The sequence below is a fragment of the Acinonyx jubatus genome, chromosome D3, assembly GCF_027475565.1.
Source record: "Acinonyx jubatus isolate Ajub_Pintada_27869175 chromosome D3, VMU_Ajub_asm_v1.0, whole genome shotgun sequence".
Classification (NCBI taxonomy): domain Eukaryota; kingdom Metazoa; phylum Chordata; class Mammalia; order Carnivora; family Felidae; genus Acinonyx; species Acinonyx jubatus.
This window is the reverse complement of record NC_069392.1, coordinates 27996410-28018993: the sequence shown is the minus strand read 5'-3', so window position 1 is coordinate 28018993 and position 22584 is coordinate 27996410. Positions and strand designations below refer to the sequence as shown.

Below are 22584 nucleotides of genomic sequence, written 5' to 3'. Positions count from 1 at the left end.
CCAGAAGAGTCCCTCCTTGCTTCTTCACCAGTGTGTAGTGGCTCCATCTGCCATAGCCATTCCCTTCTCCCTTACTGTAAGGACACTGGTCCTTGGATTTAGGACCCACCCCAAATTCCTGATGATTTCATCTCAAGAGCCAAATAAGGTCACATTCTGAGGTTCCAGGTGGCCATGAATTTGGGGCAGATGTTCCTCAACCCACTGCAGATGCTAATTGAAGACCACACTGAATGTTTTGGAGATCAGCCTCATTTAGTTCCTGGCAGAGAAAGGATGGAACATTTTTTTAAAATGGGGTATGAGGGGCGCCTGGGTGGCTCAGTCGGTTAAGCGGCCGACTTCGGCTCAGGTCACGATCTCCCGGTCCATGAGTTCGAGCCCCGCGTCGGGCTCTGTGCTGACAGCTCGGAGCCTAGAGCCTGTTTCAGATTCTGTGTCTCCCTCTCTCTGACCCTCCCCCATTCGTGCTCTGTCTCTCTCTGTCTCAAAAATAAATAAACGTTAAAAAAAAAAAACTATTAAAAATAAAATGGGGTATGAGATGCCATAGAGAGGGCAAATAAAATGAAGCCTTGAAAGGAACTAAAGTTTGGCAAAGAGGAAATGGTCTTTTTAGTCACCAAGAAACTGCAGCCCCCCATGATCTCAGGGTAAATAGGGCTTCTGACCAGCACAGAGTGAGGAGGCCCAGGTGGTCCCATGGTCACCAGCGGGTGGGAGGAGCCCCCTCCCCTCAGCCCTCCCTATGCCCTTCATCTAGTGGCTTGGTGGAGCCTGAGTCACCCTCACCCCACCCCATCCTCCACTCTCAACTTGGCTCTGGCAGGTTCCAGGCAGCTGGGGGAAGTACAGGAGGTAAGGACCAGGTCCCAGGACTCTACCCTGAGAGTTTATTTGTGGCCTTGGTCAGAGCTTTGCAGTCATGCACTGAAATTGTGCTCTGGGCTGGCAGATAGACTCATGGCTAAAGACTTGTTTCTTTTATAAAGGATGGGATGAGGGGCACCTGGGTGGCTCAGTCGGTTAAGCGGCCGACTTCGGCTCAGGTCATGATCTCGCGGTCCGTGAGTTCGAGCCCCGCATTGGGCTCTGTGCTGATAGCTCAGAGCCTGGAGCCTGTTTCAGATTCTGTGTCTCCCTCTCTCTGACCCTCCCCCGTTCATGCTCTGTCTCTCTCTGTCTCAAAAATAAATAAACGTTAAAAAAATAAAATAAAAAATAAAAAAAGGATGGGATGAATCTGTTCCATTTTTGGCCTATAAGACAAGAAGCCAAATAATGAAGAAAACTGTTTGTTTAGTTTTTACATTTATTTGTTTTTGAGAGACAGAACACAAGTGGGGGAGAGGCAGAGAGAATGAGACTCAGAATCCAAAACAGGCTCCAGGCTCTGAGCTGTCAGCACAGAGCCCGATGCAGCACTCAAACTAACAAACTGTGAGATCATGACCTAAGGCGAAGTTGGACGCTTAATCAACTGAGCCATCCAGGCGCCCCAAGAAAACAGTTTTTAAGAAGGGAGGCTACTCCCCAGGTGAAGGGGCATCCGAAGGAGAAGAAGAAGATACACAAGGGATGCAGGAAGCCTTGTTGGGGAGTAGGGGGCCCAAAGGAAAGACAACAGTGCTCAAGGCAGCACCCACTCTTAGCAATGGAGGCAGGCTCCCCAAATGTTGTGAGAAGACACCGCAAAGAGCCCAGCCGCCTCCCCTGCCCTCTGTCCATGGCCTTCCTGTGAGTCCAGCCACTGGGGCCTCAAAATCCCCTAGCCAAGGGTGTCAGCTGGGGACTGGGCTTCTATCCCGCAATGCTTCCTGAAAGCCCATCTTCCCACCCTTGTCAGGGAGCTGGGAGGCCATGTTCCCAGTGTCTGTGGGATGAAGCCCTGCCTTCAAACTGGCTGGATCTTCAAAACTGACCTGCACGCTTCGTGTTGGGAGCAAATAGAGTTCAAAAGGCATGTATGGGAATGCCTCATTTCTGCTAAAGGGTAAACTGCACTGCCATCTGAGTAAAATGAGAGTATCTCCAGTGATCCACGGCTGGGTTAGCCTCAAGGAATCTTCTGGTGGTCCAGTGTCCGGGGGCTCTCTGAGCTAGAGAATGGACTCTGGGGGCTGGCTGTGCTGTGCCCCAGGTGTGGCCAGAGCCACATCTCCTGGAACATTGCAGAAGAGAGGCTTAGGGGTTCATGGCCCCCTCTCCCAACACCACTGCACCCCAACCCTGGGCTGCCAGGGCAGCATGATTTCTGATTGCCTGATCCCCAGGTCGGAAGGAAGGAGTTCAGTGAGCCACAGGTCTCCCTGGAGCTGGGAGGGGGTCCCAGGGAGCCAGTGCTTTCCAGTTCAGCCGGCCAGCTGCTACCCCTGGTGGGCATTGGAGTCATAATCCTGCCTGAACTGTGTATTCCGGGTGTGTGCGGTGAGCGCCTTTTCAAGCCCTTCTCCTTTTACTAGTAGATACCCTGTTGTAAGAGAGGACTTTCCCTTCCCTTCTCTGTTTATTTGTCTGTTTATCTGTCTGAACTCATACTTTTTAATCCACCGTGTCTTGGCCCACTACTCTACTCTTCACGTTGTCCAGAGCTGTGCTCATAGAAACTAGGAGAGGTCGTGAATGAATGCCCTGACCACAGTGCAGCTAGCACTTGGTGGCCCACAGGCCCTTTGATGATCCAGTTTGGGGGGCATTAGTCCCCACAAGTATTGCATGTGATTGGTACGTATGCTGACATCACATTATTTCTCCCACAGGCTCCTCAGAGGTGTTCCTGCCCCCAGACCCCATCTTTGCCTCGGCCATGTCGGAAAGCGACAACGTGTTCTGCGCCCAGCTCCAGTGCTTCCACTTCCCCACCCTCCGCCACCACGATCTGCACAGCTGGCATGCGGAGAACTGCTATGAGAAATCTTCATTTCTCTGTAAAAGAAGTAAGCCACCTCTTCCGGTACTCCTAGTAAGCTGTGAGGAAGTGCTTCTCATGAGTTTGTGGCTGTCTGATCTCTGGACCTTGGTGTTGACCTTGAGTAGACTTTGACATCACAGTGCACCAAGCCAGACCCCTATGTCTCAGTGGGGCGGCAGGAGCTCCTTGCCTGGCTCACACGCCACTCTGAAGGGGCACAGGTGCCGTGGGGAGGGCAGGAATCTGGGCAACAGTTGATATCCATGAGCCCTCCTTTCTCTTTCCCAGGATAGAGGTGACAATTCCTGCCCTCCACACCTCATTGTTGTTAGGAGATTAAATGAGAATGGTGACAGGGCATGCTACATCTTGTGGGGTCTTGGAACCTCTGACTGCCTTGGTCACCTATCCATACTCTCCTTAGGTCTTTCCAAGACTGCTTACTTCACAGCTGGGCCAGTCCTCACCTCAGCCCATGGTCTTTCCCTGTTGCTCTTCCCGCTCACTTGCCCACATTCCACATGAAGGTCTCCTCCAGCCTCAGGGACTTGCAGTGTGTTGTGCATACTGAGGGCAGGGCTCCTCGTCCAGGCCCCTCTGCAGTGGGCGGAGGGCTGAATTGAATCCAGAGGCGCATGTGAGGCAGGCTGGGTTGCAGCCGATGATCTCAGCACCATTAATTTGGACCATCATCCCCTTGCCTGCTGATTTGTCATGGGGTTCATAGATGTCTGAACCTGTTTCTGGACTCCATTCTGACCCTTGGCTGTTTGTCAGTCTGTGTTGATACCACGCTGTCTTTACAGGAGCTTTGGGATACATCCTCCTAGCTAGTGGTGGGCTTCTCTACCTTGCTTTTGCCCCTTATGTTGTCAATTCTTGACCTTTTTTTTCTTCAGCATGAATCCATTTTTCTGAGCTCCGTTATTAGAATTCTTATTTGGTTGGATTCTCCTAGATTTTCTATTTAGACATTTTTGTGTCCTTTTTCAAATCTTTGACTTATTTTTTTATCTGTTTTCCCCTCGTGTTCCTTTACTTGCCAAGGTTTTTAGTGTAGTGTTGATTAGAAGTGCTGGTAGTGAGCTTTCTTATCCTCCCAACCTATAAGGGAAAGCTTTTAATGTTTCAGCGTTAAATATGGTGCGGTACTTTCCTTAAGGTTGAGAAAATACCAGGGCACCTGGGTGGCTCAGTTGGTTGAGTGTTGGACTTTGGCTCAAGTCATGATCTCGCATTCTTGAGTTTGAGCCCCATGTCCAGCTCTGTGCTGACCGCTCAGGGCCTGGAGCCTGTTTCGGATCCTGGGTCTCCCTCTCTCTCTGCCCCTCTCCTGCTTGTGCTCTGTCTCTCTCTGTCTCTCAAAAATAAATAAATGTTAAAAAATTTTTTTAAAAAAGACTGAGGAAATTTGAGGTTAAGGAAGTACCTTGTATTCCTAGTTTGCCAAGAATTTCTACATTACAAAAATGTAAATGCGTTTTCTGCATTTATTGGGATTACGTGGTTTTTCTTCTTTGCTGATTTATATTGCGGTTTTGTTTATGTTACATGATTTAATTTGTCATTTACTTTTTTACATTAGTAGATTCTCTGATATTAAACCATCTCAGGGTTTTTGTGTATCTGTTCTGGTTTTGCTTGGCTGATAATTTTTAGGATTTCTGAACTCCTTTAAGAAGTGAGCTTGGCCTGTTATGGTCCTTTTCTGTGCTTTCCTTGACTAGTTTTTATAATATATTTGTATTCAGTTTATGAAATGAGTTGGGAAGCATTCTTTTTTACCAGTCTCTAAGTCCGTTTGCACAAGTTGGGGATGATCTTGTCCTTCAGTATTGGCTAGACCATACTTTTTAAGACCATCTGGGCCTGGAAGGAGGGTGATTTTCTAATTTGGTATTTAAATACACAGTTGAGGGGCACCTGAGTGGCTCAGTCGGTTAAGCTTCCGACTTCGGTTCAGGTCATGATCTCATGGTTTGTGAGTTCGAGCCCTGCGTCGGGCTCTGGGCTGACAGCTCGGAGCCTGGAGCCCGCTTCAGATTCTGTGTCTCCCTCTGTCTGTGCCTCCACTGCTTGCACTCTGTCTCTCGCATTGTCTCAAAAATAAATAATCAAAAAAAATTCTTGATACACAGTTGATGATCCTTGAACAACACTGGTTTAAATCCGCTTATACATGGATTTTTTTCAGTAAATACAGTAACACTATTGTAAACATAGTTTCTTTTCTTTATGATTTTCTTAATAACATTTTCTTTTCTCCAGATTATTGTAAGAATACAGTATTTAATATATATACAAAATATGTATTAATGATCATGTTATCAGTAGGACTTTGGGTCAACAGTAGACTATTAGTACATACATTTTTGGGGAGACGGCAGTTATACATGGGTTTTCAACTATGCAGAGGTCAGCGCCCCTAAACCCTGCGTTGTTCAAGGGTCCACTGTAATTTCAAACTTAGGGAAAAGTTGTGAGAATGGTATAAAGAACTTCCTCTCATATGCCCCCTGCATAGATTCACTAATTACTTGTATTTTGCCATGTTTGCTCGTCATTTTTTCTCAGCATATTTCTTCTGAACCATTTGAGAGTAAATTGAAGATATTATGCCCTCGAGGCCTAAATAATTATCGTGTTCCTAAGAACCAGGACACACTCTTCTATAACTGCAGCACAATTATCAAAATAGGACATTTAACATGGGTATGGTGCCCTACAGTCATCTATAATTTGTTATGACCGTTTTGTCAATTGTTTCAATAATATACTTTAGAGCTTTTTTTTTTCCTGGTCCAGGATCCAGTCCAGAATCATGCACTGCATTTAGTTATAGTGTTTCTTTAATTTCCTTTTTGTCTTTCAGTTTGAGTAATTTGTTTTGTTTTCTTTTCTGTTTTGGGTTTTTCTTTTTTTTTTTTTTTTGTTTTTTGTTGTTGTTGTTGTTGTTGTTGTTGTTTTGAGAGAGAGGGAGAGAGCGTGCATGCACCAGTGGTAAAAAAGAGGGGCAGAGGGAAGGGGAGAGAGAATCTTAAGCAGGCTCCATGCTCAGCAAGGAGTCAGTGTGGGGCTTGATCTCACAACCATGAGATCATGACCTGAGCCTAAATCAAGAATCAGATGCTTAACTGACTGAGCCACCCAGGCGTGCCTCTGTTTGAGTAATTCTATTAATATGTTTTACTGTTTCTTTCCATGTTCTACTGTGTCGAGTCTGCTGATAAGCCCACTAATGACATTTTTCGCCTCTTTGGGGGTTTTTTTGTTTTTGTTTTTTTGTAATAAATTTTTTTTTTTTTACATTTATATATTTTTGAGAGACAGAGCACAAGTGGGGAGGGGCAGAGAGAGAAGGAGACACAGACTCTGAAGGAGGCTCCAGGCTCTGAGCTGTCAGCACAGAGCCCAGCGCGGGGCTCAAACTCCCAGTGAGATCATGACCTGAGCCGAAGTCGGATGCTTAACCGACTGAGCCACCCAGGCGCCCCTCACCTGTTTGTTTTTTACATTTTGTCTGTTTTTCATTTCTAGTGTTTCTATTTGATTCTTGAGTTTTCATCTCTCTGCTGAATTTTCCATCATGTATGTTATCTGCCTTTTCTTTTTTTTTTAACGTTTATTTGTTATTGACAGACAGAGAGACACAGAGTTTGAGCAGGGGAGGGGTAGAGAGAGGGGGAGACATAGAATCTGAAGTAGGCTCCAGGCTCTGAGCTGTCAGCATAGAGCCCTGTGCGGGGCTCGAACTCACAAACTGTGAGATCATGACCTGACCCGAAGTCAGTTGCTTAACCAACTGAGCCACCCAGGCGCTCCTTGCCTTTCTTTCCTTCTGATAGGACTTTTGTGTAGAAGAGTCTTTACAGTAATGGTGGCGGGGATCAGTCTGGGCAGGATTTGGGCTGTACTGTGGATACCCTCCATACTCCCCAGCCTTCATATTCAGTAGATTCCTTGTGTCTGGGTGGATTGGTTTTCCAGAGGGCTCTTAATGTCTGCTCTCCCTTCTGCTTTAGATCTTCCCTTTGGGCCATTCTTTAGAGAGTCTGTCTCTTGCAGATGTCCTAGAGTGTATGGGCTTCACAAGTGCCTCTGTCCCGCCTCCAGCTGGAGTTGTGGATCCAACACCCGGGGGTTTTCACCAGTGCCCTAAAGGCTCCTGGTGTGTGCCTCCTTGGAGGCGGTTGGCATGGGAAACTGGGAGCAAGCTGACTAGAAGCCAGCCAGTTGAGGGGCACCTGGGTGGCTCAGGTGGTTAAGCATCCGACTTCAGCTCAGGTCATGATCTCATAGTTTATGGGTTTCAGCCCCGCGTCAGACTCTGTGCTGACAGCTCAGAGCCTGGAGCCTGCTACTGTTTCTGTGTCTCCCTCTCTCTCTTCCTGTCCCCCACTCGTGCTCTGTCTCTCTCAAAAATAAAAAACATTTTTTTTAATTTTTATTTTTGATAGAGAGAGAGAGACAGAGCACAAGGAGTGGGGGACAGAGAGAGAGGGAGACACAGAATCCAAAGCAGTCTCCAGACTCTGAGCTGTCGCAGAGCCCGATGTGGGACTCGAACTCATGGACTGTGAGATCATGACCTGAGCTGAAGTTGGATGCTTAACCGACTGAGCCACCCAGGCACCCCCAAACATAAAAAACATTTAAAAAATTGAAAAAAAAAAAAGCCAGCCAGTTGAGGTGATTGGTTTGAGGAGCATATTTGGCTTTCTCTGCTGGTTCCTGCCCTGGAAGTGTGGAAGGAAAAGCAGGGAAGCTGGCTGTCATTGACCAAATCCTGAATGTTCTGGGCTGATTGCTGCAGAAGTGGTGGGTCAGAGCTCTGTTGTCATGTATGGCCTGGCCATGGTCTGTGTATTTAGCTTCTTAGATATATCAAATCATGAGGCATATGGTATCACTTTGCCCTGATGTTGGTGACATTAACTTTGATCCCTGGATTAAAGTTATGCCTGCCAGATTTTTCCACTGTGAAGTTCCGGTTTTTCCCTTTTTTAAATTAATAAATAATATGTGGAGAGATACTTTGAAATTATGTAAAATTCCTCTTCCTCATCAAACTTGTACCCACTGATGTTAAGCATGTATTGGCAATTTTCTGACTCTTTCATTTCTTCCATATTTACTAGTTGGCATTCTTTTGTAAGGAAAAGCGTTCCCCTTTCCCCCATTGATTAATTTCTTTATTTGTATTAGAATGCACTCTTGGATTTTTATTACATTAGCTGGGTTATAATTCATCAGTACCATTATTTTTATGCTTAATTTGATCCATTTATGCTGGCTTTTTAAAAAAATATTTATTTAATTTTGAGAGAGATATAGTGTGAGTGGGGAAGGGGCAGAGGGAGATGGAGACACGAATCTGAAGCAGGCTCCAGGCTCTAAACCATCAGCACAGAACCCGATGCAGGGTTCAAACACAAAAGCAGTGAGATCATGACCTGAGCCGAAGTCGGATGCTTAACTGACTGAGCCGCCCAGGCGCCCCCCCCCCCTTTTTTTGACGTTATTTATTGATATACTATAGGTTCAGATGCATTTAAAGGAAATAAGACAGAGAGATCCCTTATGCATTTTGCCTGATTTCCCCAAATGGGAACATTTTGCAAAACTATAGTATAATATCACAGCCAGGATATTGACTTGGACACAATCCACTCAGACATCTCTAGTTTTACTTGTACTCATTTGTGTGTGTGTGTGTGTGTGTGTGTGTGTGTGTGTGTGTGTATGAGAGAGAGAGAGAGAGAGAGAGAGAGAGAGCGCTATAGAATTTTATTTCTTGTGTAGGTTCCTGTAACATAGTCAAGATATGAGTAGTTCTAACACCATAAAGATCTTCCCTTTATAACCGTACCCGCTTGTGGTAGAATTCTCCAGTGAAACCATTGGGCCTGAGATTTCTTTTGCGGGAGTTTTTAAATTATGGATTCAACTTATTTGATGGTTATAAGACAGTTTGGATTGTCTGTGTCATGTTGAGTGAATTTTTGATAGTTTGTGGTTTTCAAAGAATTGATTCATTTCTTGTAAGTATTCAAATTTATGAGCATAAAGTTATACATAGTATTCTCTTATTAACCTTCTTATGGTTGCAGGATTTATAGTAATAATCCCTGTTTCATTCTTGCTCTTGGTAATCTGTGTTTCTCCCATTTTGATTTTGTCAGTCTTGAGAGGTTTATCGATTTGGTTGATTTTCTTAAAGAAGCAGCTTTTTGATTCATTGATTTTTCTCTTTTTTCAATTTCACTTGATTATTGCTCTTTATTATTTCCTTCTGTTTGCTTTCTTTTTCTAGTTCATCTTGTACTCTCTGGACTCAAACTTTTTCCAAAGAGCCTTAAAGGACCTAGGCACTAGTTATGCTCATGACTTTCATGCCCTTTCAGTGAACAGAGCTAAGACGTGTGTGTGTGTGTGTGTGTGTGTGTGTGTGTGTGTGTGTGTGTGTGTGTTTTGGATGTAGATCTTTGATACTAATTTAGTTGTTTTAATGATTATGGACATACTCAAGTTTTCTGGCTCTTTTTGAGTCAATTTGGTAAGTCCTATTTGCCTATATGTCTACCTTTTCTAATTCATTTTTGTGCATATAATTCTCTCTGCATTCTCTTAAGATTTTTGAAACATTCATGTTTATTATTATGACCTTCTTTTTATTCCTTTTGTTTTTTTAATGTTTATTTTTGAGACAGAAAAAGACAGAGTATGAGTAGGGGAGGGGCAGAGAGAGAGGGAGACACAGAATCTGAAGCAGGCTCCATGCTCTGAGCTGTCAGCACAGAGACCAACGTGGGGCTCAAACTCACCGCGAGATCATGACCTGAGCCTGAATCAGACGCTTAACTGACTGAGCCACCAGGCTCCCCTGGTTCCTAATATTTATGCTTTCCTCCTTTTTCGTTGATTAGTCTTATGGAAGATTTGACTCTTTGATTCATCTTTGTAAATAACCAGCTTTGGATAGTAACTGATTGTCACTGTGTTGTTGGGAGAGATAGTTAGCATATGCTCAGTGCAAAGAATAGTCCTTGGCATAGAGAAAGCTCTCAATATATATGAACTATTTTTATTATTACATAATATTTTTGTGCTAGCTTCCTTTTAATATGTCTTTTTGTACTCTTTTAATTAAGTCTTCAAGTTGATTTTAGCACCTTGTTCTGTGCTCTTTACCCAGAATTTTGCTTGTTTTTTTAAATCTTTTACTGACTCATACGAGATTAATCAGCTTTTCTCTAGTCTCTTTTTTTCTTATACTGGTTCAGAAATTATATCTGCCTTTCCTGTTAGTGGTTATCCTTACATTTTTAAAGGGCATAATTGATTTGTTTTTTAAATCTAAAGACAGTGCCTCTAACTTCCACCTGGTTAATACAAAGACCTTATATTGCTTTAGCTCTAGTTGTTCCCCAGCTTCAAGTATGGGTATACATGTTGTCTGTTACTTTCATTTTACTTTGTTTTACATTTCTTTTATTTTTTTTATGCTTATTTTTGAGAGAGAGAGAGAGAGAGAGAGAGAGAGAGAGAATCCCAAGCAGGCTTGGCACTGTCAGCATAGAGCCAGAAATGGGGCTTGATCCCATGAACCGTGAGATCATGACCTGATCTGAAGTCAAGAGTCAGATGCTTGAGGCACCTGGGTGGCTCAGTCTGTTTAGTGTCTGACTCTTGATCTCGCCTCAGAACCATGATCTCATGGTTCATGAGGTGGAGCCCCCACACTGGGCTCTGCGCTAACAGCATGGAGCCTGCTTGGGATTCTCTCTCCTCCTCTCTCTCTGCCCTTCCCCTGCTTACATGTGTAAGCTCTCCCTCTTCCTCTCTCAAAATAAATAAACTTTAAAAAAAGAGGGGCGCTTGGGTGGCTCAGTCAGTTAAGCATCTGACTTCAGCTCAGGTCATGGTCTCGCGGTCTGTAGGTTTGAGCCCTGCATTGGGCTCTGGGCTTACAACTCAGAGCCCGGAGCCTGCTTCTGATTCTTTTCTGATTCTCTCTGCCCCTCCCCTGCTTGCTCTCTTTTTCTCTCTCTCAGAAATAAACAAACATAAAAAAAAAAGAGAAAAGAGTTGGACGCTTAACCAACTGAGCCACCCAGGCACCCCTGTTTCAACACTTCTTAAATGAATCACTTGTTTTATGAAGTTAGCATTTATATATATATTTGCTCATATGTTTATCACTTTCTTATTTATTATTTCCTCTTGCACCCCACTTCTTTCTGTGTTTGGCTTTTTATCTCTCAAATGTATTCTTCAGCAGCTCTTTGAAAAGAGGTTGTGTTGTTAGTGTTACACTCTGTTACTCTCTGTGTGAAAAGTCTGTAATTTTTGCCTCCAATCCTGAATGTTAGTTTATCTGGGTATAGATTTGTAGGTTAACAGTTACTTTTTCTCAAAACTTTGAAGATGTTATTTTATTGTTTCTGCCTGTCCTTGTTCTGAACTGTTGTATACCTTTCCTTGGTTTTCCTTGTAGGTGCATTATAAATTTTAAAACTTATTACTTGCTATGAGCACCCCATCCAGGTGGCCAGGGGCCCCAGTGTAATAAGGTTGGCCTCTGCCATAAGTTCCCATTCTTGTTCCTTCCCTGTCTGTGACCTAGTGACGTTTCAAATGCCCCAGTGAAATCCCCTCCTGCTTTTACTTGTGTTCTCTGCCCTGACCCCCAGTAAAGCTCTTGCTGTGGGTCCTCGCTCCTTCTCTGCTCCCCACCCACTTGGTTGAGCAGCACTGTTGGTGCTCTTCCTGTGTGATCCCTCTTGGCATGCAAGGACTGTGTCGGTTCAGGACCTATGAGTATAATACTCTTTGTTTTCCTGTGCCTCCCTTGTCACTTCTCTTGTGGCCACACCTGACTGGCCTACCTAAAGGAACACAGAACAGTAGGTAATCTTCATCTCTCTTGTTGCTTTTGAGAGTTTCTCTTTGTTGATACACTGAGATTTCATCACACTGTTATTGATTTATTTTTATTTGTCCTTTTAGGACCCCTGGGGATTTATGTGTTTGATTAATTATGGAAAGATCTCAGCCATCATTTTTTTTAACATCTTTATCGAGATAAAATTCACACACAGTGAAACCTTGGTTTGCAAGCATAATTTGTTCCAGAAACATGCTTGTAATCCAAAGCACTGTATATCAAATTTCCCCATAAGAAATCATGGAAACTCAGGTGATTTGTTCTGCAACCCAAAAATATTCATATAAAAATTATTACAATACTATAATATAGTACAGAATAATAAAACACAGAATATAAAGAAAAATAAATTAACCTACACTTACCTTTGAAAACTTTCATGGCTGGTGTGAGGGAGACAGGAGAGAGGAGGGTTATCATGTAAGATAACTTTCATTATCACTAACGGAATCACTGTTATCTGTTGCCTCAATGGAATCTTTTTCTGCATGGGGGCCATTGCATATGCTCGCACAGATGTTGACTACAGTACAGTATTAATAAACTCTTGTCATATACTGTATTTAATGTAACTGGCAATAATAAGGCAGGAGAAGAAAGGGTCTGTATCTGCCGGCAGCCTGACCTAGAATGAAGCAAGGCATTCCTAAGCGTATTCTTGTATGGAAAAGCAAAGGACTGTCCATAGGTGCTTTGAAGTGACAAAAAATACAGTAGTGCCAGTGTGGGCACCTTCCAACGTTCTGAAAAATCACCAATTACTGCAAACACGATAGCCTGAGACCGAGTGTCTGAGCATAGGATATGATCACCCACAATCCTGCAGGGAGAGAAAGAGATAGAAGAACCATTGACTTTTTCTGTGATCATGTGACATTCAGTATCGTATTGCAAGTTATCATTTGTTTATCAAGTTAAAATTTATTAGAAATGTTTGCTAGTCTTGTGGAACACTCGCAAAACAAGTTACTCTCAATCCAAGATTCTGTACCTTACAATTCCCCCATTTAAAGTATACCATTCAGCACTTTAGTTTATTCACAGGTAAGTGCAACTATAACCACTAATTCCATGTACGTGTACATATGCATTTTGCCATATATATTTTATTCAGATCGATGCAAGGTTCATTTCAGTGATATGTGAAATGTTACCTCTGTATAACTCCATTTCCTTTCCCTTTTTCTATAGTAATACTATTACATACATTAGGTCTGTTAGTGTTACAAACCAACAATACGTGGTTATTAATTATCACCTCTAGTCATTGTATTAGCCCACAGCAGCTTTGCTTCCACACACCTCCTTTGGGCTTTATTGGCAAACACATACATTACATTTCTATATGTTAGAAGCCCAATACAACATTATATAAAGACAGTATTTTATAGAATTGCCTTTTCAGTCAGTTAAGAGGAAAAAAATACTCATTTATATTGTCTTTCATAATTACATAATTATCTTTTCTGGTGCTTTTTTTTTTTTTTTTTTTTGTATGGACTCAAATTCTTCTCTGAGGGTCACTTGCTTTTAGCCTGAAGAACTTCCCTTAGGGGGGGTTAAAAAAATGGCTTCCTTTGGTTTTTCTTGTAAGGTGAGTGTGAAAGCAACAAATTCTCTCGGGTCTTGTCTCTCTGGGGAAAGTCTTTATTTTGCTGTCAAGTTTGGAAAGCTGGGTTTGCTGGATATGGGATTCTTAGTTGACGGTTTTTTCTTTGAGCACCATTGTTATGTTACCCACTGCCTTCTTGCCTCTGTGCTTTCTGCTGAGAAGTCAGCTGTTAGTCTTCTGAGGGTCCCCTTATCAGTAACAAGTCATTTCTGGTTTGCTGTTTTTAAGGTTTTCACCTTTTCTCCAGCTTTAGTACTTTTACTGTGATGTGTTGGATGTGTTTAGGTTTTGTGCATTTATCCAACTTGGAGTTTGTTATGCTTCCTACATATATAGGTTTTGTTTTTCAATGAATTCGTCAGGTTTTCAGCCCTTATTTCTTCAGATATTTCTTCTTTTTCCACTCTCTTCTCTTTCTGGTACTTGAGTTTTGTCTGTGATGGTGCACTTGATGGTGTCCTGCATTTCTCTGAAGGCTGCTCATTTTTCTTCATTCTTTTTCTCTTCTAGCAGAGAACAATTCTACGTGAGTTTCTTGCCCTGAAAATTTCTGACCACATGAGTTATGTAGATTTCTGACCACATGAGTTATGTAGCCAGTCTTAAAGTGAGGCACAGACCCCTGGTTGTGGGATTTCTGATGAGTTTTTCTAGACATCTCTATTCCATTTAGACACTGAAACAGACTTCTTATGTCCCTTTGCTTTTCACCGAGCATGTATCTTTGGAGAACTGCCCCTGCCTCATCACTCATCCCTTCCCCCAGGCATCTGTTGTGTCTGCTTGCTGACTTTGGCAGAAAAAGTCTGACTTCTCAACTCCCTCTTGTCTCTGGCCATGGCTATTTCTCTTTCTCTAGCCCCAGGTCAGCTCTGCATACAGTTCAATGTGTCTGTCTTAGGACTGGTGAACTGTCTTCACAAGCAGAACTAGCAGCTTCTCGGGAGACTCATTTGAAATACATTCTCAAATGTGTCACAAAATGGTTAATAGACATGGCAGCTGCATCTTAAAGTTGAGGAAACCTCTAAGTAAACTGCTTAGGCAAACACTTAAAAGCAAACCCTTCTCCATGGGCTTTTCCCCGGAATCTAGCACTCTTCTCTCTCGTAGCTGTCTGGGCTCATGGCCAGGTGTGCTTTGTCCTAATAGTGAGCTGTAGTGACCTTTCTCAGATAGCCACTCCCTGCGGCCATGGGCCAGACTCACACACTCCAGCACTGGGAGGGCTCCCAGGTTGATCTTGCCAACTCCTCTGTTGTCATCTGCCCCCCAGGTGGAGAGAGTCAGGGCTCCTGCTGATAATGCATATGCAATAGGCATGTGTGTGTTTGGTTTGTTGCAGGTCAAACATGTGTTGACATCAAGGACAATGTGGTGGATGAAGGGTTCTATTTCACCCCCAAAGGAGACGACCCATGCCTGAGCTGCACCTGCCACGGTGGGGAGCCTGAGATGTGCGTGGCTGCCCTCTGTGAGAGGCCCCAGGGCTGCCAGCAGTACCGCAAGGACCCCAAGGAGTGCTGCAAGTTCATGTGCCTGGACCCAGGTGAGACTGATGGTGGGTCACGAGTCAGCCTCCCTGTTCCAAGCTGGAGCCTACATGTATTTTTGCTTTCTCAGTGGTGGGGACTTATGAGAGCTCATGGCACATGGCATAGCAGCAGTGGCAGCATTTGTTCATAGAGCTGGCCAATTACTCTTGTGGGCATGTATGTGTCATATGACCCAGCTTCCTCTAACTGCCACCTCTCAAGTTGGCTCATGTCAGCTCTCAGGTAATAGGTATTGTGCACCAGTGAACTTTAACAAACTGAGTGTGAGTGTCTGTTCATGAATCAGTTGTAAATAATAGCTTCAGACCTGGCCTGTCTTTCTCAAGACTTATGTCCCTACTTGAGCTCTTTCTTGGCTATGGTGATCTGGAGAATAATGACACTTTTTACTGCTTATAGTCCTCGATTTTTACTGTTAAAATCTTCAAGAAAAAGATTAAATATTATCCTCAATTTCAAGAGAAAACTCCTTTCTACCAGGTGGTGCTTTGTGGTTAGATACTATGTACGCATGTGGTCTCTGGATAACCCTCTTCCTTCCTTTTCCACGTACACACACACTAAAGAGCAACAGATAGCAACGTAATCTGTAGGACCATGAGTGGGCATCACACTCCATACAGCATGCTGGATTGTTCTCCACACCAGTGCAGTTGGCATCTCTATAAATTCATGATCTTAAGAGAAATGTAAATCAAAAGCATGAATTTGTTTTTTATCTTGGCTGCTGCAATATGAGAGAGCAGGGACTTGTGGCCGTTCCTGAGCTTGTGGACCCTGTAGATGAACAGCTTGGGCAGGGCAGGGAGGCCATCTCCAACCTCCAGGGCCCCTGTGAAGGAGATACTGTTTGCCTAGTGCTGGTGCAACAGCTAGAGTTAGCCCGTGAGGGCCACAACAACAAGAGCTCTCCTTGAGTAGAGAGCTGTCAATGTCCTGCATGCCAGGAAGGCTTCTGGGGAGAGGGCAAAGTAATGTCAGTGGTATCTGAGATTTAGCCAAATGGGGCACTCTGGCACACATCCCAAACGTGCAGTCAGATATGGAGCCATCAGGGAACATGGAGTTCAGTGAAAGTATACTTGGGCCTCCCTATCCCACATGGTAGATGCTACCTCTTGTGTAGGATGAATTCCTATGGGATTCTGACAAGCACCTATTCATTGTTTACCAGGTCTGTGTCCTGGCCACATCACTCTGAGCCTCCAACTCACTTACTTTCCACATGAGTCAAACCTCTGGCTTTCACAAGTCACATCACCTGGACTTCTCATTCCATTTCTTAGGAGTCTACCAGTGTTGCCTTACCTCTCCATCCAAGCTTTATAAGAATGATTAGATATATATAAGGCCTGTAGAGCCTAACCAACCCTGAGGACTTCTCAGCAGAGCAGGGCTTTCAGGGCCTCTGGATGAGACCATAGCTGCTGTAGGCCATTCTCCTGTGCTGCCAGAGCAGCTTATCCAGGGCCTCTCCTTGCCTCTTGCTTCAGCCTTACTTTTGCAGGCTCCTGACTGCTTCCCAGGTTGGAGCATTTTCTCCTGGGAAATGCCTGTATTCCAAAAAGGACAGAGACACTGCCACCCAAACTGGGGACTTTGGGAAAGTATCCCCTTCAATAAGGTAAGGATATCTGCTCTTACTCTGTTTAGGGTTGTTCAAGAGGTCAAGGGCAATGCCGAAAATGAAATGGTATCCAGATCAGAAAAGTGAAATAATCTTTTTTAGTAGATGACATGATTGTCTGCATAGGAAATCCCAGAGGATCTACAGGAAAGATACCAAAACTAATAAGTGTCTTTAGCAGGGTCTCCAGATACAAGGTCAATATATAAAACTACATTGTTTTTATATATACTGCCTATGAACAGTTGGAAATTGACATTTCTAAGAAAAGTACCATTTACAGTAGTACCAAAACCATGAAATCCTTGGTATAAACCCTACCAATATGTGCAGTCTGTATGCTACAAATCATAAAATACTGATGAAAGAAATCAAAGGTGTAAATAAAAGGAGAGGTGTACCATGTTCATGGATCATAAGACTCAATATCATTATACAGTTAATTCCCCCAAATTATCTATGGATACAATGCAGTCCCAACCAAAATTCCAGCAGACTTTTGGCAGACATTGACAGACTGATTCTAAAATTTATGTAGAATGGCAGAGGAATTAGAATAGCCAAAACAGTTTTTAATAAGTTGGAGGATTCATGGTACCTGATGTAAAACTTAGTGTACAGTCCTGGTAAACAAAACATTGCAGTATTATCAAGAGATATATAGATCAGTGGACTCTAGAATAGAGTCTAGAAATAGTCCCACACTTATATGGTCAACTGATACTTGACAACGGTACAAAAACAATTAAATAGAGAAAGGATAATCTTTCAACAAATGGTGCTAGAAAATTTTACATCCATATGCAAATATACACACACATATATACACATACATACCTTTAACTACACATTCTACTATGTATAAAAATTAACTTAAGGGGCACCTGGGTGGCTCAGTCAGTTAAGCCTCTGACTCTTAATTTCGGCTCAGGTCATGATCGTGGTTCATGGGATCAAGCCCCACATTGGGCTCTGTGCTGACAGTACAGAGCCTGCTTGGGATTCTGTCTCTCCTTCTCTCTCTGCCCCTTCCCTGCTCTCCCATTCTCTCTCTCTCTGTCTCTCTCTCTCTGTCTCTCTCTCTCTCTCTCTCTCTCTTTCTAAATAAATAAATAAATAAACTTAAATTAAAAAAAATTTTTTTAATTGACTCAAAATTCAGAAACTTCTGGAAGAAAATATAGGCTCTAAAAAAATAAAGTCTGTTAAAAGAAAACAAAAATCTTTGTGACCTTGGGATAGGCAACATTTATAGCTGACATCAAAAGCATGATCCAAAAAAGAAAAATTGATAAATTGGACTTCATCAAAATTGAAAACTTCTGCTTTTGAAAGTTGCTTAAGGAAATGAAAAGATGAGCCACCAGCAGAGAAAAAATATTTGCAAAACACAAGTCAGAGTCTTGTATTCAGAGTATATAAAGACTCTACAAACCCCAATAATAAGAAACCACCCTATTAAAAAGTGGGGAGGGGTGCCTGGGTGGCTCAGTTGAGCATCTGACTCTTGATTTCAGCTCAGGTCATGGTCTCTCTCACAGTTTGTGGGTTCAAGCCCCACATTGGGCTCTGCACTGACAGTGCGGAGCCTGCTTGGGATTCTGTCTCTGCCTTTCTCTCTGCCCCACCCCCTCTTGCACCTAGACATGCTCTCTCTCTTTCTCAAAATAAATAAATAAACTTTTTTTTAAAAAAGTGGGGAGAAGATTTAATACGACACTTCACCAAAGAAGACACATGATGGCAGCCAAACAGCTGAAAAGATGTTCAACTGGTCACTAGGGAAACAAATTGAATGCACTTGGGCCACCACACCTAATGGAAGATGAAAATAACAGAATTGCCAGCTCTGAGGGTGGCTGAGGCACAGAGCAACTGGTGCTCTCCATTCCTGTCCTGCACTGGTGCCCTGGGGAAGCCTGGGGTCACAAGGCTCCCAAGAGGTGAGACGAGGTGCCCAGCAGAGCAGCTGCCAGGAGCAGAGCCCACGTTAGAATCCAGGGCATTGGCCTCTGATTCCTGCTGAGCTTCTGTTTCACCTGCCATCTCTGACAGAGATTTGAAACCATTAACCATGTAACCAAGCTCAGTGAAATGGTTAAGTTCTTGATCACTGAAGTTCTTCATGCACAGACTGGGCAGCTGCATGAAAAGGACCTGGGATGGCTCAAGCATCAGACCAAGGGCCAGGCCAGGTGAACTTCAGGGCACCTTCAGTTGCAACAGCATCTTCCCCAGCAAGACATGTCCTCTGGGGCCCAAGGGTTAACTAAGGACCAGTAGCCTGGAAGACAGAGCACAGCCCCGTCTGGTACTGTCCAGAGCCCCATGGAGGGACCAGTTGTGGCAAGTCCCCAGGGATCTCTGACTTCTGACCCTAGAACAGTGCTGTCTTCTTTGTGTCTGACTGCAGGTGACTTTCTTCTAGGAGGTGCTTCCTCCTTCCTGGTAATCATCATGGAGGAATGGTCAGGGACCTTGACTGTGTCCTTGGGTTTATTTTAGAAGTGATTAAGAGTCATTGCAAAGAGGCTGCTCCTTTAGGTGCTCCCTTGGGATCTCTGAGTTGACCACCAATTAATAGACATGTCAGTAGCCCCCTGGGCTGACAGACTTCCTCCCACAGACAGAGACAAAATGTTCCCTTGAGTCTGGAAGAGGATCAGAGGCACCAAAAAAAGCAGCTAATTGGTGAGAGAATGTATCATTTCCACATATTTACTTTCCAAGTGTTGTCAGCAATAAATGCAGCTTTGAGGGAAGCTTTCTGGCTCCTGTGGGAGGAGGGCAAGTGTGAGCTCTGACCATCTGCATTGGTATGGATTGATACGATAGTCCTTGGCCCTTACACCCACACAGAGTCCTGCTTCCAGTGGCTATAGGTCGCTTCCTCGCTGTGCCTGCCCCCCTCCCTGCACTGAAGCCTCCCTGGCCTTCCCTCTGGGTTTGTGGAGGCAGGTGTTCCTGGGACCACTTCCTGGTTCTGCTCTTCTGTGACTTGGTGTGAGTGGCTCATCTCATCTAGGTAGGAGCCCCTAGAGATGTCCGTCACACTGTAGGCACTCAGCCAGTGCAAGTTCTCTTCCCTCACCCCTCATCCCATGATCACCATCTGTACCCTACCCACAGCAGCTCCATAGCAAGCACCTAACCAGCACCGGTGTGCGCCAGGGAAAGGCAGGGTGGAATTGTCAACATTTGGGGCCGAGTGCTGTGATGTGGGGCTTTCTTGTGCATAGCAGGATGTTGAGCAGCATCCCTGGCCTCTACCCACTAGATGCCAGTAGTGCCTCCACCCCTCAAATGGTTGATGATGACCAAAAGAGTCTCCAGGCATTGCCAAATGTTCCCTGGAAGTTGCAGAGTCGCCCAGGTGAGCATCCCTGGTCTAGAGTCCAGTGGCTCGGTCATATCTGCCTGATTTTGTACTATATGGTTGGGGACACAGGGGCCCATAACACAGCACCCGCCAGCTTTTAGGCAGAAGGGGCGCATTGCCTGGCACTTAGGAGTGCTAGACTGGAAGGTAAAACATCTTTCCTGGCCCATGATTTGCTTCTCTCCTTTGATGTAACCACAGTATTCTTGACTTTCAGCTGTTTTCATTTTTCCCATCTCTCCTAAGACGTCAAGTGCAGGGAATCAGGAAGCAAGTTGCCTTTTCCACATAGATGCCTGGCGGTGGAGGGCTGTGGCCTTCCCGTAGCACTAAGCACTGGGGATCAGGCTCTCCTTTTCTGAGAACAGCCGATTTCTTTCCTCTCCTTGTAACAGATGGCAACAGCCTGTTTGACTCCATGGCCAGTGGGATGCGTCTGATCGTTAGCTGCATCTCCTCCTTCCTCATCCTGTCGCTTCTGCTTTTCATGGTCCACCGGCTTCGCCAGAGGCGCCGGGAGCGCATTGAGTCCCTGATTGGAGCAAACTGTGAGTGTGCTTGGCCCTACCTATAATAGCCACAGCGGGGGCCCTGCTCTGGGCTGTGTCCTCTTTAGGGTGAGAGGGTACTGGAAGTAGCAAGGGGGGGGCAAGGGAACAGGCAAGAGGGTGTAGATGATAGGGGTGCCCTGGTGGGGTGTCCCTGTCCCACCCACTCACCTGCTCCTGGGCTGAGTGCACACCTGGGAAACTAGAGGAGCTGTCCTTGGGACCCAAAATCAGGCCGTGGTGTGTGGAGGGAGGGGTGTGCCCTCAGTGCCAGCTGCCCCCAGGCTCCCCGGCCCTCCAGACCTTGAAACAGGACAGGCAGCTGCTGCTGTATGTTTAGATAGTTGATGTTACCTTTTCTGACGGCCTGGACCATGAGCGGGGCCACCTGCTGTGGGCAGAGAGGGCAGAGCAGCAGACGCCCGTGAATGTCAGGCAACTTAGAATGTGACTTGGCCCTCCTCAGCCCAAGTTCACTGCAGCAAGAGAGTTCTCTGCTGTGGCCTGTGCCCTCCATAGGGCTGCTGGAATCACCTTGTGTCAGTGAGCAAGCTGTGCTCCCTAGTGCCCAGTCCCCAGTCTGTGTGGGGAGCAGTGGGATGGGTACAGACCCTCCGGGGAGGGCCCCGAATCAAGGTGGTAGGAATACAAAGGGACTGTGCCAGCTGCAGTTGGGGGCCTCACAGCACAGCCCTTCCACAGACCCTCAGTTTTCACCTAGTCATCTACAAAGACACTCAAGCTGGAGAGATGTGGTGAGGACTGGGCGGTGCAAGTGGCAGGATGTCATGATGGGTTGCACATGGGTGAGGGGCAGGGACTTTCTGAAGGAGGGGGGGTCCGCATCAGAGCTTCAGGGCTCTCATGTGGGCAGCTGGGCACACAAGTGTGACAGTCGGGATGTCAGATGCTGTGGGCCTCTGGGGTGACTCAGCTGTTGCTCGTCTCTCCCTGCTGTTGCTCAGTGCACCACTTCAACCTCGGCCGGAGGATCCCCGGCTTTGATTATGGCCCAGATGGGTTCGGCACCGGCCTCACGCCCCTACACCTTTCTGACGATGGAGAAGGCGGCACGTTCCACTTCCACGACCCTCCTCCTCCCTACACCGCATACAAGTACCCAGACATCGACCAGCCTGATGATCCACCGCCGCCCTATGAGGCCTCCATTAACCCCGACAGCGTGTTCTACGACCCTGCAGGTGCTTCCCTCCCAGGGACAGGGAGCAGCACATCACTGGCCATCCTGTGTTTGCAGACAGAGGCTCACTGGTCCTCCTCCCCAGTACACAGGACCCTGAACCTCCACTTCTTCCTTGGCCTTCTGCTTCTTTTTGACTTTCCATTTAAGGTGGAACCACCTGTTGGTGGGCAGGCTCTTCCCAGGGTTGTACATGCAGATGACCGTGGGCAGTGGCCATGCTGCCCCTTGCCTTCCTCCCATGAACACCTGTTAGCAAGCAGCCCTTGGGGCACACTCAGCTGGTCAGTATGGAGAGATGGGGAGCCAGGTGTTGGCGGTTGTGGGGATAGGACTGGCCCAGGTCTTCCAGGTGCCTGCCCAGAGCCAACTGCTGGGTCACAAAGACACATGTGCATATGTGGTAATTGTTAGAGAGGACTTTGTGACATTCCTTCCTGTCTGTGAAATGGGAAGAAAGCACTGGTTCTGTGATGTTGGCCTTACTGCTTAAGTCTTTTGTCCATCTGCTCCTGTGGAAGATCATTCCTCACAGGTCTGTGTAGCACAGAGGGAATGCCAGTTTCCTCACCATTGCCCAGCTTGTTCCTGTCCCTGATGTGCAGCTCAGGTGTCCCATCCCGTTTGCCTACATGTTAATACCCTCTAACATGCACACAACCCCCTGCAGTATGACAGCAGGCAGTGCCCCACTCCTTGCACTCCTTGCCTGGCTCCTTGCACACCCACACAGCACAGCAGAATGTGTGTCGTGGGGCCAGCGCCACTGTGTTTTGGGGCCTGTTTGCTAGTACTGCTTGTCT

The 22584-nt window shown here is 45.4% G+C and overlaps 1 protein-coding gene across 6 annotated transcripts in view; it reads left to right on the top strand.

The window, feature by feature from the left end:
- The window catches only part of DGCR2 (DiGeorge syndrome critical region gene 2), a 97693-nt gene that overhangs the window by 71378 nt on the left and 3731 nt on the right, over positions 1 to 22584 (top strand). For 3 of the 6 annotated variants that reach the window (XM_053206334.1, XM_027049630.2, XM_053206332.1), the window contains 5 exons: positions 2760 to 2936; positions 14816 to 15019; positions 19931 to 20026; positions 20428 to 20580; positions 21546 to 21782. In XM_053206334.1, coding sequence (XP_053062309.1) covers positions 2760 to 2936; positions 14816 to 15019; positions 19931 to 20026; positions 20428 to 20580; positions 21546 to 21782 — 867 coding nt within the window. The remainder of the gene's footprint in view (positions 1 to 2759; positions 2937 to 14815; positions 15020 to 19930; positions 20027 to 20427; positions 20581 to 21545; positions 21783 to 22584) is intronic. The other 3 variants (XM_027049635.2, XM_027049632.2, XM_053206333.1) reach the window with 1 other exon arrangement.